This window comes from Gekko japonicus, unplaced genomic scaffold (assembly GCF_001447785.1).
Source record: "Gekko japonicus isolate JY-2015 unplaced genomic scaffold, Gekko_japonicus_V1.1 scaffold47, whole genome shotgun sequence".
Classification (NCBI taxonomy): Eukaryota; Metazoa; Chordata; class Lepidosauria; order Squamata; family Gekkonidae; genus Gekko; species Gekko japonicus.
The window spans coordinates 477,169-493,706 of record NW_015165235.1 but is presented as its reverse complement, the minus strand read 5'-3'; the positions used below and the strand labels follow the sequence as shown (position 1 = coordinate 493,706).

Below are 16,538 nucleotides of genomic sequence, written 5' to 3'. Positions count from 1 at the left end.
ACATGAGAATTGCTCAGTGCAAGAATAAAGAACAATCAAATGTACACTGTACACAGATTGTACATGCGTTCACTGTAACTTGGGAAATAGGGCTGACTTTTATTTAGGGGAGAAGCTATGGCCCAGAGACAGAGCATCTGCTTGGCATGCAGAAGGTCCCAGGGTCAGTCCCCTGGCATCTCCAGTTAAAGGAATCAGATAGTAGGTTATGTGAAAGATCCTTCACTGAGACTCCAAAGAACTGCCCCAGTCAGAGCAGACAGTATTAAATTAATGGCCTGACTCAGTATACAGGGCAGCGTCATATATTTCTTTGTAGTTATCACTTTGTATTGCTTGTTTTTGTGTTTATATAAAAACATATTTGAAAGAAAAGAAAGTGACACAGTTTTTAAGATTCCAGTGAATGGATGGTCATGGGCCATCGTATAGCCTCTGGGCCATGTCCTCTCCCTCCCTAGATTGGTATCCTTGCAAGCAAGTATAATACAAAAGTCACTAATTCTGGAAAATCCCACTTTTTGCAAGCAAGGATAACACAAAAGTCACTAATTCTAGAAAATCCCACTTTTTGCTCTTGGCCTAGCAAAATGTTGCAAATTCTAATTTGTTCCCTGCTTACTTTCCAACTCTCATCTCATTCCCAAGGGTATTTTTACTCGTTTATGTATAAGCGACCCATAGTGGTGAGTTTTGAGACCCTCTTCCCAGACTGCCAACAATTCCCAAGATGATTCTGTGCGAGTAGCCCTGTTCACATGTCATATTGATTGCATGTATAACCTGCTTGTAAGTGTGTGTACATCTGTTTGTAAGAGAGCATTCACTTTAGAAATTAAACTCGGGACCAGTGAATGGCTAAATTTAGGGTTTCAGTCACACATTCAACCTGTACATGGGTTGAATGTAACATGAGAATTACTTAGCAATCAAGTGTACACTATACACAGATTGTACATGTGTTCACCATAACTTGTGAACAAGGGTGTGCCTGGGTATGATTGCAGCACATCCGTATTGACTAAGCCAGTCTTTGCTGCACAGAACAAGATAGGCTGTGTTCTGTGCTACATGCCTAAGCTGCTGAAAAATCCTCTTTTGGATCTCTTTTTGCTCTATGATCACTTTCTGTCTTCTTTTCCATTTTCAAATGTAGCCACCAGGGCTGCTTTTTCAAGAATAGCGTTGATGGGGAAAGAGAAGGAGCTCTTTAATCCTTTTCCCCTGCTACTTTCCCATTGAAAAAAATATATCCCTGATCTTCTTTTACCCTACATGGGGGCGGGGGTGAGATATGGGAATGTGTAAGATGTGTAAAGGAGGCTGTGGTTGGTTTTTGCAGCTGGATCATCAGGAATGCATCCAGTATTCCTCAAAGCATATGTTTTTTAGGCAACTGAGCAGACTTGATTTTTGTTTTTAAGCACACCTTATCTGACCCTGACCAGCAGCCACATACGATGGCTTCAACGTGATTACTGTTTTATTATCTTAATATGACATCATTGGCCATCTGGCTGTTTTGAAATGGGAAGGAGCCTCTAATCCTGTGCTGTAATGGTAACTAAGAAGTACACTAGCAAATCCCTTGGATGTTCGGAGGGTTTGCTTTTGAAAATGCCAGCCCTTTCCCCCCTTTGCACTCATTCTGTTTACTTGTGCTTATACAATGCTTTTTAGCAATTCTGTGCCTTTCCATTTAGTTTTCTGCACATTATATTTTATTGATTTATCTATACATATTGTATTATCTATATATTTATTTATACATTGTGTTATTTCTGCATTGTTTACTTGTTTATTGTCTTTACTGTTTTTGCAACCGGAGTCATAAACAGCAAATTTGTACATCGTGCAATTTTCATATATTGGGTATCCATTTATCCAGATGACCTGGTATTTCCAGTTAAAAGGATCATATAGTAGGTGAGGTGAAAAACCTCAGCCGGAAAACCTCTGCAGGTCAAAGTAGACAATAATGACCTTGATATTCCAACACCATAAGGCAGCTTCATGTGTCAGTGTGCACACAAAAAAGCAAGATCAGGGAATTAGATTTCTAAAAGTGGGTCACCCACAACGACTTACAATGGGCATCTCATTATCTCCTCCCCCCACTATTTCCTAGGAGGGAAGAGAGCATGGTGTAGCCTGATCTCATCTGATCTTGGCTACTAAGCAGGGTCATTACTTGGAAGGGAGACCACCAAGGAAGAGTCGACAGAGGAAGGCAATGGCAAACCACCTCTGTTTCTCACTTGCCTTGAAAATACCTTGCGCGGGGGGGTCAACATATGTTGGCTGCAACCTAACGGCACTTTATACACACACACAAACTTTGTTGGCCTTAAAGGTGCCACTGGACTCTAATTCCAGCAACCTTTATGGTCTTTACTATGCATATTTGTGGATTTTCTAGAGAGCTAATGGGGCTATGGTATAACTTCCATTTTGCCCAAGAGTATCCTGGAAATCTCCCAGGAGTTGCTAGTGGAGGGCTGGAAACTCTAGAAAGTAATAGAAGGCATTATGAATTGTGTGAGCTAGTGTACAGTCCTCAGATTTCAATCTGTGCCCTGAGAATGGGTACACAGATCTTGAGTTTTCAAACTGCTACCATGAAACTCTGCAAATGATCCCCAAAACCTGAGCCTTCAATTTAAAGCTTGAAATCCTGGCAACTCTAATCATAGCAGAGATGACAGAAGTGTCCCAATCCCACTGGGTGGGGTGCACACTATGGCTCCTAGGCATTCAGGTGTTGTTCCAGTTTCTGTGAAGGGCAATGGTGTAGGCTTACCATTCCCCTGGGGGGGGCAGGGGTTTCCCAGCTTTTAGGACCCCCTATCCACCAGCCCGGTTCCGGCTGGTGGGGGAACCCCATCCCCAAAGTTCTGGGATCGCTCCAACATGCCCAGCGTGATGACGTCATTCAGAGGTGACGTCATTATGCTGCGCACGTCACCGGGGGGATGCTCTAGCACTCAGCCAAAAAACTCTATGGTACCATTCTGGCCAAATGCTAGAGCATATATACATATATATGGGTGCGAAAACAGACAGGAAGAAAACTGATTCATGATTCAATTGAAATGTGATGTTGGAGGAGAGTTTCATGAATACTGTGAACTGCCAAAAAGACAAGTGGGTTCTAGATCAAATCCATGCCTGAACTCTCCCTAGAAGCTAAAATGACTAAACTGAGGCTATCATACTTTGATGACATTGTGGGAAGACGAGTCACTGGAAAAGACAATAATGCTATGAAAAGTTAAAGGCAGCAGGAAAAGAGGAAGTACCAAAATGAGATGGATTGACTCAATCAGGGAAGCAACAGCCCTCAGTTTGCAAAACCTGAACAAGGCTATTAATAGGACATTTTGGAGGTCATTATTTCAAAGAGTCCCCATAAGTCAGAAGCAACTTGACAACACTTAACACACACACACACACACAATTTAAAAATGTGGTCCTTAAAGTTATTTGAGTTGTACACCCCTAATTTGAGAACCTGTATGGTATAGTGGTTAAGAGCAGTAGACTCTGATCTAAAGAAACAGGTTTGATTCCCCCCCCTCCTTCTCCACATGAAGCCTGCTGGGTGACCTTGGGCTAGTCATAGTTCTCTCAGAACTCTCTCAGCCCCACCTACCTCTCAAGGTGACTGTTGTGGGGAGAGGAAGGGAAGCCAATTGCAAGCCACTTGGAGACTCCTTCGGGCAGAGAAAAGCAGGGCGTATAAACCAACACCTCCTCCTCCTCCTTTAGAGCAGTGGGTGATTTTTTAATCAATTTTTTTTAATAACTTTCCTAGGGCTCCGTCCTAAGAGAACTCTGCGCTTAGTGCTGTGGACTGGAGAGGAGCAAGGTGGAGTAGGAGCTGAACAATACTACAAGAGGCACAAGGTAAGTGATCTGATGGAATGCGACCCCCTCTAGCAGGTGCCTTCACCAGTTAAATTGTTTGGTTCTGACTTAAAATGTAAGGGAGTGGGCAAACGAGCCGTTTCCTATGTGATGGTTGTTTCAGCCCAGAATCAGAACTAGAGTTGCCAACCCCAGGCTGGGAAATTCCTAGAGATTTGGGGGATAGAGGGCAGGGTTTGAAGAGGGGAGAGACCTCAGATAGGTATAATGCCATGGAGTCCACCGTCCAGAGCAGCCATTTCCCCCAGGGGAACTGATCTTTGCAGTCTGGAGATAAGTGGTAATTCTGGGAAATCTCCCGACCCCACCTGGAAGCTGGTGACTCTAATCAGAGTTCCAATTCAGTGTGTGTATGAGGGTAGGATGTGTACTCCAGATATTGTACTATGGGCATCAAAAGCAATCACCATCCACATTGGAAGCTCTTCCTCATAGAGAAAATCGCGTGTTAAAACCACAGCCCCAGTGGGGTTTGCTAAACCTGAAGGCCTCCTGTTTTATTTATTTTGCTTAAAATCCAGCATACCTTTCTTTTATGAAAATAATATGAAAGATGGCTAACGTAAAACCTCCAAATTATATTTATTCTTTAAATTTTATCCTGGTCTTCCTTCAGGGAGCGCAAGGTAGCGTGCATGGTTGTTCCCTCCTCCATTTTACTCTCACAAAACCCCTGTGAGGTAAAATAAACTAAGAGAGAGTGACTCATTTAATGTCACCCAGTGAATTTCATATTTGAGGGGAGGATTAAACTAGGGTCTTTTCTGTCCTAGCACAAGACCCTAACTACTACACTACACTACACTACACTACACTACACTACACCTCACTACACTACACTACACTACACTACACTACACTACACTACACTACACTGGCTCTGTAGTTATGTATGGAATGTCCACTTAACTTAAATCTAACTATGCAATTACAGAGTAATGTTGTTATATGACAGTTTTGGCTGGAAATTTCCGTTACGTGACCAGCCACGTCAAGCACCCCCTAGATCTTTGGAAAGTTCTAGAAAGCTTTAGAATCTTCTCTCTGTCTTCTCTCCGTAGTTCGCCTGCACACTTATAGTGTGGGCCTGCCCAGAGAACTCTCAACAAACAGTTAAAAAGAAAGCTTCCAAGCTCCTTCCAGGTGCAGGGGCTTCCCTGCCCCCAGCATCCGTTTCCTACCACCACTGCTGCGGCTGGAGGGAGAAAAATGATCTAATAACAGCAACACACAAATGTAAACTTTTTAAAGAAATTGTCCTCCCAAAAGCTGTAGCAGGAGGAGAGACAAGCATCATCCATCCTGCCTCTGATGAGTTGCCATCAAAACTTCACCCGTAGTAAAATTTGAAGGGGTTTTGGGGATCCGAGATCAAACACCTGATAAATTTCCCCAAAGAGCTTTAATTTGACTAGCAACTTTTCTTGAGATGGGAGAGGGCTCTGAATATATCTAGGCTGTTAACCAGATTTTAATTAATGCAAAATTTAAGTGAATTTGGGGGCTGGTGAAACTTCTGATGACTTTTGGAGGAGGCCAAAAGACCAGCAAACATGGTTCATCTGTCTGTGACAAGAAAGAAAATACTTCTTTACAAAATGAATGATAAAAATGTGGAATTTGCTGTCAGAGGATGTAGTGATGGCCACAGGCATAGAAGGTGTTAAAAGGGAATTAGACACATTCATGGAAGATAGGTTTATCAGCAGCTACCAGCCATGGTGTCTGAAGGGAACCTCCATGTTGGACCTCCAGAGGAACTGTTTGTCCAGTGTGTGAGACAAGCTGCTGGGCTAGATGGTCCAATGGTCTAATCCAGCAGGTCTCATTTTATATTCTTGTACCATATTGTATTCTTCAGCAACAACAGAGCTTTGTTCTGCATAAGATTAAGAGTTCTGTATACACAGGACTAATACTGACAAAGCGTACTTCCTGGATTTCTGGAAAGTGACTTCCTGATGCCTGTATTCTTCTGTCTTAAAAACTGGAGAGGATGATTTTTCATGTAATGGTTTTCCATGTTCTGAGCTATGTGTGTATTCTCTATGACCCACTGTGAAACACCAGAAAAGATATTCTGCAGTGATTATATCCTTTGGATAACATCAGTGGCTTGCAGGAAAAAAAACTAAATGCACATGATTTAGTATGGAGGAAAACTTCAGCAAAATGTGTGCTTCCTTTATGGCACAGCACGGTTCTTGATAAGCTGTTGGACTGAAATCAATGAGGGGGCACTTATTGTAGCTTTAGAATTTCATTTTCACCAATTAAATGTTAGCGATATGGAATCAAGCATGACTTGAACATCACCAACATATTTGTGATGCTTTGTAAATGATAAACACTCCTTCTAAAGCTAAGAGTTGGCCTGAAAGTAAAATCTAACAGGATTTCTGCATTTCATGGAATGTGGTTGCAATCGTATCTTCAAAATGTGGTACACCATGAGGGATGACTTGATAAAATTGTCTCAAAGCCAGAAGTGATTATTATATAAACATGCCATAGCTAACCCAGTTTGAAGTTTTCATATACTTCCTTACTCACAAAATTAATCAAGTAAACTATATGCGAAAGCTTTTATCATTGTTGGCCAACTGTTACATCGTACCAGCCAAACTCCAACGTTCTCTCCCACTCTTCCGGAATTGTGTCTTGATCTCAGCCAAAGGTACTTGGCCTTCTTTGTGAAGTGGCCACCACTATCAACCCATCAAAGGAAAAGGACTCAGCATCCTCTCCCTTGTTCTTCTGCTTGTTTTCCCCCTTCTCTTACGGACTTCAGAATTTTGCTGCCGGCATAAATAAGCTTTCATTCGCCCCTATAGCAGCTGTTGAATTTCCCCTTCGATATCCTCATTTTCACTTTTTCTTGCTTTGCCAAAGGGTTTGTGCCTCTCTGCTGGTACTAATCTTATTGATTGTAAATTTTGACTGGGGAATGGCATAAATAATTCTATTTAATATTCTATTAATATTCTAAATAATAGAGGGGAATACAGCTAGGGACATTATTGAATCATATCCAGCAATTACAAAACCTACTTAGTGAGGAAAGTGATGGAGGGAAAATGGTTTTAGGGAGCAGAGGGAAATTGGTAAATGACATATGATTCTGGAAGCTTTTCCCATCTTTTTCTATGTACTAGATTTGATCTGCTACCGTTATGGAAAATTTGGTGATGTATCTATCTGCACTCAAGTCTTCATTTGCATTAGGAGGCAAACATAAACAGATTGATATTGTACATGGCACTTTGGCATGAAAAAGCATCTTAACCTTTTGTAGAGTTGTAGCCCACATTTTCAAGAAATGGATTATGAGAGAATGAAGACCTCTTGCAAGGTGGTAATTATTCAAAGGCAAATATAATCCATTGTTTCAACTTTTAAATCTTACTATTTTGAAGGTTACTTTTAAAAGATGATTGGATAATTCATTTATCAGGGTGGGTTTACTGTGAGCCTGGTTGATTGTATTAGGAGACTGTGATTAAACATTTCCAGTTAAGAGAACAATTAACTAGCAAGTGGCAAATACTGAGGTTCTGCATGGACAAAAATGTAGCTATCCTTGTAACAGAAATGTATACCGTTATGGATTCATAGCTCACTCTTACTTTATTGGGGTGAGGCACTCGTATGGTGGTATATATTATGGCAGATGTCAGAAGTTCAGTGTCAATGTTTGCTGGTAATTAAGGAGGTCAGTAACAAATGTCAGAAAATTCTGGTATTTCCGAAGTTCTTTTTGTCAAATAGCCAGTCACATACCATAGCAAAGGGAGGTTGGAAAACAAACAACACAAGCAAAATGACACAATTGTTCAACTATTCTTTCAACAAATTACCCAATTTAATTCTCATTTCTGCCCTCTTTTTTCCTGGTTAGCCTGGGAAACTTCTAGAATGGAGAAATTAATTGGTTTTTTGACATTTTCTTGTATGTGTTACAGTTTCTCTAAAAGTATTCTGGCTATTGGGTTGGATCCAACCAGATTTTTTCAGGGTCCCCTCTAACCACCAAAAAGGCTATGCTGGTGATCAAGGGAACAAGTGTAACAGGAGTGTCGTAAGGATAGGAATTAGGTGAGATGACTGAAAAAGCTGGCTGAATCCAACCCATTAACTGATTAATTCCAACAAATTGATGTCAGTGAACAATCATTTCCAGGAATATTTGTAGCTCGCTATGCAGACTTCATGGAAGGGAAGGCAGCATGGTACAGCCTGATCTTCTCAGATCTTGGCTGCTAAGCAGGGTCAGCCCTGGTTAGTACTTGGATGGGAGACCACCAAGGAAGACTGCACCGGAAGACAACGGCAAACGATCTCTGCTTCTCACTTACCTTGAAAGCCCCTTGCTGGTGTGCTGTTAAGTAGGCTGGGACTTGACAGCACTTCACACACACACAAAAACAGACTTCAGATGGAACATTACTGATAAAACATTTCCTCCCTTGTTCAGAGTTCTAGAGTTCCAACCTATTAGCATTTGATGTCCTAGAAATAGAACCATTCAGTAACAGTACAAGGGAAATGGCGGGGGGGGGTATCTCCCCTCCACCACCACCACCACATTCTTCTTTCTTGTTGAACTGCAGTTGCTGTATTTTACCAAAGGGGGGGAGAATGCCCACCAAAGTTCATGTAATGTGTAGATCTGCACTCATTCATCCATCTCTTCTTTTATTGCTTGACTTTTTCCTTTGGTAGGCAGGGAACCCGGAAGTACAGTACAGGGTACAGGGAACTCGGAAGTAATGGTTTGAATGGAGCCAGTGGGCAGTGGGCAGGGAACTGGTGTCATTTTCCATTTAAGTTTTGCTTGGGGCAATTGCTTTTTACTACAGATGCATAGCAACTCACAGGCTGGTACACAAGACAGTGCTATTATGCAGAAATAGCCAATTTGGCTTCCTCGTGTAATAAACAGATATGTTCTTTTTATTTAGCGGGAAGGGAAGGAGGAGGGGCGGAGGGACCATAGTTTTGTTCCATGTTGTAAAGCACCTTATTTGTTTATGTGGTTTAAGGACTGCAGATTCAAACACGTGAGATTTTGTTTTTATATGGAAGAAAGGAGGGCTGTGTGGCCCTGTGTTGAACTGGGAACACAGCTGGAGAGAAGGTAATCTGTGCAGAGGGTCTTGGAAAGGAAGGGAGGATAAGAGACAAGCAGCTGAAGCCTGGGGCATGAAACCTATTTGCTTTCTCTGTGGTCTTCCTGAAGACGCTTTGCTTTGACCTCCATATTACCTAGATTGGCCTCATTCTTTAGGCAAGGAGCCTTGTCTGAAGATGCTTGTTACGGAAATCCACTTGACAGCCCTATGAAAACATTCCTTTTGAGTTTGAGCCAAGATGAAAATGAGGGGGAGTTAACAATTTAAAAAGTAATCAGATAACATAATATTTAAATTTCATTTCTCCCTTAGTGCTTGAAGCACTTCATGTACCTTATTTTTATGTATTAGAATTTGCCCTTTGCCTTTTATAACATGATACTAACCAACTTTCCAAGCCTGTTTGTTAGTGACTTATAAAAGTATATATTCACAAGAGAAAAAGTACATATTCACTAGAAAACCATATATAAAAGTGACGACAAGAGTTAAGTATATATGCACAAACTAATGTTTGTGTGACTGAATTTTCATGAAATACAATGTGAAAAATATGAGAGTATTTACAGTGCAATCCTAAACAGAGTTACATCCTTCTTAGCCCACTGACATCAGTGGACTCAGAAGTGTGTAACTCTGCTTATGACTGCAAAGTCATAAGCCTTTGTGGTGATTGCTAAGTGAAGAAATAAGTTTTCTTTTGCTCCTGAAACATGTTAGGATTTGGAACCCTTCTTCAAAAAAAATACATAATGTTTTTATGATACCATGTATCAAAGAAATAGAAGGCACTGTAGCGTTGCCGGTAGGGGATGGGTGGGGGGGACTTACCAGGAGAAAGAGGAAGGCCCAGGCCATGTTGCTTGCATCGAATCATGCTTTGATATCCAGGTGATGCTCTGGTATTTGGGCAGTAATCTGTGGTTAAAAATGGCTTCTGCCATAGAATTTGTGCCCAAATACCAGAGTCTCACCTGGACATCACTAGTATGATGACATCACTTCCTGTGCGACACCAGCAATGTGGCCTGGGCCTTCCTCTTTCTCCTGATAAGTCCCCCCATTGGCCAACTGATAGGCAGCTGGGGGCAAGGCCTGGTAATGAGGGACCCCGCCTCCACCAGGGGTCTGGCAACCCTAAGTCACTATAGGGTGTGAAAATGGGATATTTTAGAAGGTGAATGAATGTAACTGTGTTGGTAGAATACCTGTAGTTCTTTTTATCGAACTGCTTATATCCACTGTCTGCCCTTTTTGAAATACGGGTGACATACATAATCACTCTTGATTCATTAATTTGTGGTGTGACCATGAAGATAATAATTTAGATCTGCTCTCCAAATTATTATTTAATATCACAGCAATAATTATGCATGTGCCAAAAAGGGCCACATGGGAGCTCAGTAAATAACAGCATCTGACCAATAGATATGTATGATGAGATTTCAGGGACTACTTGCAGTGTTTTTATGTCTTACTACTTTTTTTAGCAATGAGTTTTATGATGGCTTAAGAACAAGTTTGCACCACTGTGAATCATCAGGGTGGCTGAACACATGGAAGATGATAGAGCTTGTGATGCTCAGCTGCCTTAGATGTCCTGCATATGTTCAAGAGTATGTGACATCTCACTGCTCAGAGCTCATTGAAAAGGTGCTCCCCTCCCCTCCTCCTGACTAGTCTCTAGGGAGAGTCTGGGTCATGCACAGGTGAGCCAGTTTGGTGTAGTGGTTAAGTGCGTGGACTCTAATCTGGGAGAACTGTGTTTGATTCCCCACTCCTCCACTTGCACCTGGCTGGATGGCCTTGGGCAAGCCGTAGCTCTGATAAGAGCTGTTCTTGAAAAAGAGCAGTTTCTGTCAGAGCTCTCTCAGCCCCACCTACCTCACTGCTGTGGGGAGGGGAAGAGAAAGGAGTTTGTAAGCCGCTCTGAGACACCTTTGGGTAGTGAAAGGTGGGGTATAAATCCAATCTCTTCTTTTTCTTCCAAATGGCCAACAGTACAATGAGAAGTGCATGATACTCCACTGTGGTTCAGCACACAGTGGTTCAGCATACAGACTTGAGCTGCATCCACACCTGGTTGCGTGTTTTTAAAGTGCCATCAAGTTGCACCTGACTTCTGGTGACCCCATAGGGTTTTCAAAGCAAGAGATTACGCAGAGGTGATTTGCCATTGCGTTCCTCTGCAAAGCCTTCTTTGGTGGTCTCCCATCCAAGTACCAACCGTGTTTAGCATCCGAGATCTAATGAGATCAGGCTATCCAAGTACTGACCCTGCTTAGCTTCCAAAATCTGATGAGATCAGGCCATATTATACCACTCCACATCCCACACATAATTAGATATAGCATTATCGTTGTGCTGTAGCAGTCATTCACAACTTGTCCATACAGAAAACTTTATTTATTTATATCCCACTTTAGTCCTGAATGAAAACCCATAGCAATTTACAATACAGAAAAAAAATATAACAGAAATAAATCTGAAAGGTAGGGCTGAAAGCCAAGCAGATCTTCCCTTTCTTTGCTAGCCACTCTTCTGCCAAGCTCTAGGCCACGATCTTCAGGCAAAGGGCCAAAGGAGAAGATCCCTTTGACTCACTCCTCTGGGTATGTCTAGGCCTTAAGTACTTGTGAGCAGAGCAGAGCAGAGCAGAGGAGAACATACTCAGTGAGATGTTATTTGTCCGCTCCTAGGAGGGCCTTCCCCTATTCCTTCCCTGCCAACTATGAATAATTGCTGTAGTGCAATGATTGCAGTGATAGCACAGTATCCAATTATGTATGGATTCAGGACCACTGAGGGTGGCAAAATATGTGGAGTTGGTTGCCTCCATTCTGGGAGGAGCTGTTGATGCAGAGAAACATCCAGTAGACCTCTGTTCAGCATTTCCAGGTTTTTTTAATGATCAGACTCAGGAGAGTCTGGCCACAGCTATCAAACAACTGTGTTGGGCTCTCAGTGTCTTGGAATGATGACCCAGTAGCCAGTCACACTTCTCTTTGCTACACATGGATGCGCATTTTATTCCTGTATCTGCTTCGGATTGCCCCATGACAAACAATACTGTAATAGCTGGAGAGGGCACAGGCAAGGGCATTGAGAATTATCGAGAAGCTGTTAAATCATCACAGCAAAATCATCACAGCAACTTAAAAACTAACACATTTATTGTAGCCTAGCTTTTGTGAGCTAAAGCCCACGTCACTGGGATACATAATGGCACAGCAAATTAGAAGTTATTCGTAAACAGGTACACATGGGAAGGAAATTTTTTTAGCACGTGGCCAATATTTTTTTTTTTAAAAAAATACAAGATGGCAAGGTATAGCAATAGCTGACCATGCCTACTGCTGTGTCTTGGTCCTCGTCTCCCCCTCCACCTATAAAAATTCCTAATCATCTCTATTTCTTAAGAGCTCTAAAGGCAACATCCCCTGTACTTTGTGCGATTTGGTCTGATTAGCTATGCTAGGCTAAATTTAGAAAATCAGGTTGACGTTAATTTGCCAGACACAGACAGAGAATAATGCTTGTGAGTTGCAGGTTTTCCCTTCCAAGACACAAATTTAGGCATATGTAAGCATGTATAGATGTGTTTCCCTGACATTTCTTTTCAAGCTAGCAAATTTGCAGTGATGCATATTTTGCTGGAAATGTGAGTGAGCTGAGTATTATTTTGCTATATTGAGAGAGAGAGAGAGAGAGAGAGAGAGAGAGAGAGATGCTATAATTAGTTTCAGAACTTCCATGCGATACTCGAAGGGAGGTATTAAAGCTAAACATAGCTTATCAATAGAAAATTTAACACAGAGTTCCAGAGACTTGTTTTGTAATGAGAAAAAAACGAAAAACCCACAAGGAAGCCATTGCAGAACTGTGCCATAGGAAACCCACAATAATGGCACATCTCCAAATCAGATTCTTCCTGGAGAAAGTATATTCCCTTTGATGGTAAAAGCTTTGTAATCCGGATCTTGGTTATTCAGAGTGTTCAGTTAAACAGTGTGGCCCAGAGGGCAGCCTCTTTCCCTTCATCTTTCCCTTCAGCCACAATGCCTCTGCTACTTCAGACGCTCATGTGCCCCGTTCCCACTTCCACTCAGCAGGCCCACTTGGTGCCTCTAGCTGTTGATGGGCTCCAGGCAGCAGGCTGACATCATCCTCCAATGCCTTCTGCCCCCCTCTGCCTGCCTTGAGCTGTTAGGAGTTAGCTGTGGCAGAGGGATTCCAAGCTAGACTGCTTTACTGCTTGATGCATAGGACAGGTCTGTGGATCAAAGCCAGTGTGGTGTAGTGGTTAAGAGTGGTGGACTGTAATCTGGGAAACCATGTTTGATTCCCCCACTCCACCACATGAAGCCTGCTGGGTGGCCTTGGGCCAGTCACAGTTCTCTCAGAACTCTCTCAGCTTCACCTTCCTCACAAGGTGCCTGTTGTGGGAAGAGGAAGGTAATGTGGTTGTAAGCTGCTTTGAGACTCCTTAAGGCAGAGAAAAGTGGGGTATAAAACCTCCTCCTCTTCTCCTCCTCCTTTGTCTTCTGGAAGGGTCTTGCCAGATGCAGGGACTGTTCCCATGGTGTCATGGAATGGAGGTGTGGCTGTGCAGGTCTGCCACAGATGGGACATCCCAAAAGCATTTTGTACTTCTTTCCTAGTTTGGTATTATGTATCATGGTGAGAATTTTGCTGTTAAAAATGCCACATTGTAGTCAGAAGCAGGAGCCTGGATTATTCCCTGATGATAGCGATTATCTCAGTGGACTGATATTTTAATGAGCCTGCATATTTGAATGAGTCTTCCAATATGAGGAGAGCTGGAGGAAACAGCTGAGCCCCCGGTTAATCTTTGGCTCATACAGCCGCTCTCGACTCTTGACTTAAATTACCTAGGAGAACATACCCCGGTCTGAGCTTGTTTTTAACAAACAGCAGCTATCTTTTCACTGTCTAAAAAGGTAATGAAGGATGATGCAAAACAGCTTTTCCCTTCCCATACATATATATAAGGAATTTAATATCTTGTTATGGATCCTAAGGCTGGTGTGCTAACAGCAGAACAGACCTTTTCTAAAGGGCTTTGCAATACCTTCCCTCTCAGAGCCACCTCACACACTCCTGAAGACCATTTGTTCCATCCTGGTATTTTTGGCCACTGTGTGACAGAGTGTTGGACTGGATGGGCCATTGGCCTGATCCAACATTGGCTTCTCTTATGTTCTCTTATGTTCTTATCCAAGTAGACAAAAATATTGAAGGTGGGGTTTCAGAAGACAAAGAAGCTGTTTCCACATCTGTGACCTGTTTTGCTTTGTTTTCCACAGTGGAGTTTCTTAGCAGAGACATTCTGTTTTTAATGTATCTCCCAACATGTGCTCAGGATTAAGCAGTTACAATAATACACGAAGAATGGTAGGGTGGGAGTGTAGCCATATCATGGGCTAAGGGTGGTTCATGTTCTTGTTTAAGATTAGAAACACATGTGAGCTGTTATAGAAATGGATTTCTATTGAAGAATGCCATCTTGCCAGCAGCTTATAAAACTGCACCATAGTGAAAAAATAAAATAATGTTTGAGTCAGAATTCCTGCTTGGGCTAATGTCAGCTCTGCATTGGCCTTTCCCCCCCCCCCCCCCCCCCCTCTCATTCCTTCTTCCCTTTGCATTGCTGCTCCCCTCACTGAGTCTCAAATTGGCCTCTAACAAACTTCATTTTTTAAGCTGCACTTAGTCAGTTCTGGTTTGTATGTTGCCAGTCAGAGAGCTTGTTTTGAAACTGTGTTTCACAAAGGTACATAAAAAATACATGAGCCAGATTCTTAGACTCTTGTGCGCGCAAGCCGTCAGCAGCATTGTAGCCAGAATGAAAAAGACTTTGCCCACAGAAGCACTCACAAAACACAATGAGACAGTGATTATCCGAAACCCGTACCAGGATGCCTATCTATGGCATATAGTAGCACTAACTAACCCAGTTTACCTACTTTTGGATTGTTGCTATGTTTTTCAGTGTGCATATGCCAGAATTTGGTGCTTGTTCTTGGCTAAAGAAAGTTATGGGGGGGGGAATGTAAAGCAGCCCCCCTCTTAAAGTACAAGCCAGCAGAATAGTGATTTTCACATATAGCCACACCAGCTGTTGTGTATTGAAACCTACGTTAAGCTTGAGTCTGAACCAGGATTGCAAATAGACCAATCAGAGCTGCGCAATGTTCTGGAGGGAAGCATTCTGATTGGACCTTATCTGTAAATAGTTATTGGTTGTTAGCTGACATGTGGGCATGGCTACCTAAGCCCGGACTGTTTAAAAGAGAGCCTGTTGCTCTATGTTTTTGTCTCGTTCTGATTTCTTCTGACTTTGTTAAATAAAGCTGATTCACTGTTCACTAGCTGTGTTGAGTCTCGTACTTAACACCAGCCAAAGGAGCCGTGCTGTCCAACTAGTCCAACTATGTCATTCTTCATGCTGCTGGTAACGCAGGCTTCATGATAAATCTGCTGTCTTCATAGTTACGTCCCACAGGTTCTGTTGCACAGTTGTTTTTAGAAGTAAGGGTAAAGGTAAAGGTTCCCTTGCTCGAAAGCCAGTCGAGTCCGACTCTAGTGTTGCGGTGCTCATCTCCGTTTCAAAGCCAAAGAGCCAGCGCTGTCCGAAGACGTTTCCGTGGTCATGTGGCCAGCATGACTAAACACCAAGGCGCACGGAACGCTGTTACCTTCTCACCGAAGTGGTACCTATTTATCTACTTGCAATTTCTTGCTTTCGAACTGCTAGGTTGGCAGGAGCTGGAACTAGAGACGGGAGCTGCTACTAAACAGTGCTTGGTCCCAACAGAAACACAGATATTAGTTCATATAATACTGGAAGGCTATGCTAGCAAAGTCTTCTTTGAGTCAAAGTACACAAGGCTTCAGACAGGCAACCCTCTTAGGAAATCATTCCACAAGCGCCATGCCTAGTCTGCAGGGGCGGTCTTAGTGATTCTGGAACCTCAGGCAGAACTCCAGAGTCTGCGGCAGTGTAGAAGATCACAGTAACTCCCTAACAGCAAAGGCTTCAGGCCAACGGCTGGGGCAGCTGGCTGCAGAGCAGTGGGTGCTGCCAGAATGAGGCTCAGGGCAGCTACTGTAGATGCTCCATGGCAACTATCTGCAACTTGGCCACTAGGTGGCAACTACATGAACGTATCTTACAGCTATCTATATATCTAATTCCAAAGATGCCCCCTGTGTGCGGATACCTAAATCCGTGCATCGGGGGCACCTGGGGGGGAGGGAGAGTTTTGTGCACACTTGGGATGGTCCCCAGGTGTGCACAAAAATCTTAAAACTTTAAAAAACTATCGGGGGGATATTAAAATCCCCCGAAAAGCGACAGAGCATCCTCTGCGCATGCGCAGGGAACGCTCTGCAGACGGCCTCGCTGCCGCCGCCGCCTTGCAGCTGGCCAGCCGGCTGGGCCCCAGCGAGGCCCGG

General features: G+C 42.9%; 1 protein-coding gene across 1 annotated transcript in view; it reads left to right on the top strand.

The window, feature by feature from the left end:
- CPQ (carboxypeptidase Q) overlaps nt 1-16,538 on the top strand; it is a 245,742-nt gene that overhangs the window by 165,924 nt on the left and 63,280 nt on the right. The window contains exon 7 of the mRNA XM_015409855.1: nt 3,815-3,906. Within this exon, the coding sequence (XP_015265341.1) occupies nt 3,815-3,906 (92 nt within the window). The remainder of the gene's footprint in view (nt 1-3,814; nt 3,907-16,538) is intronic.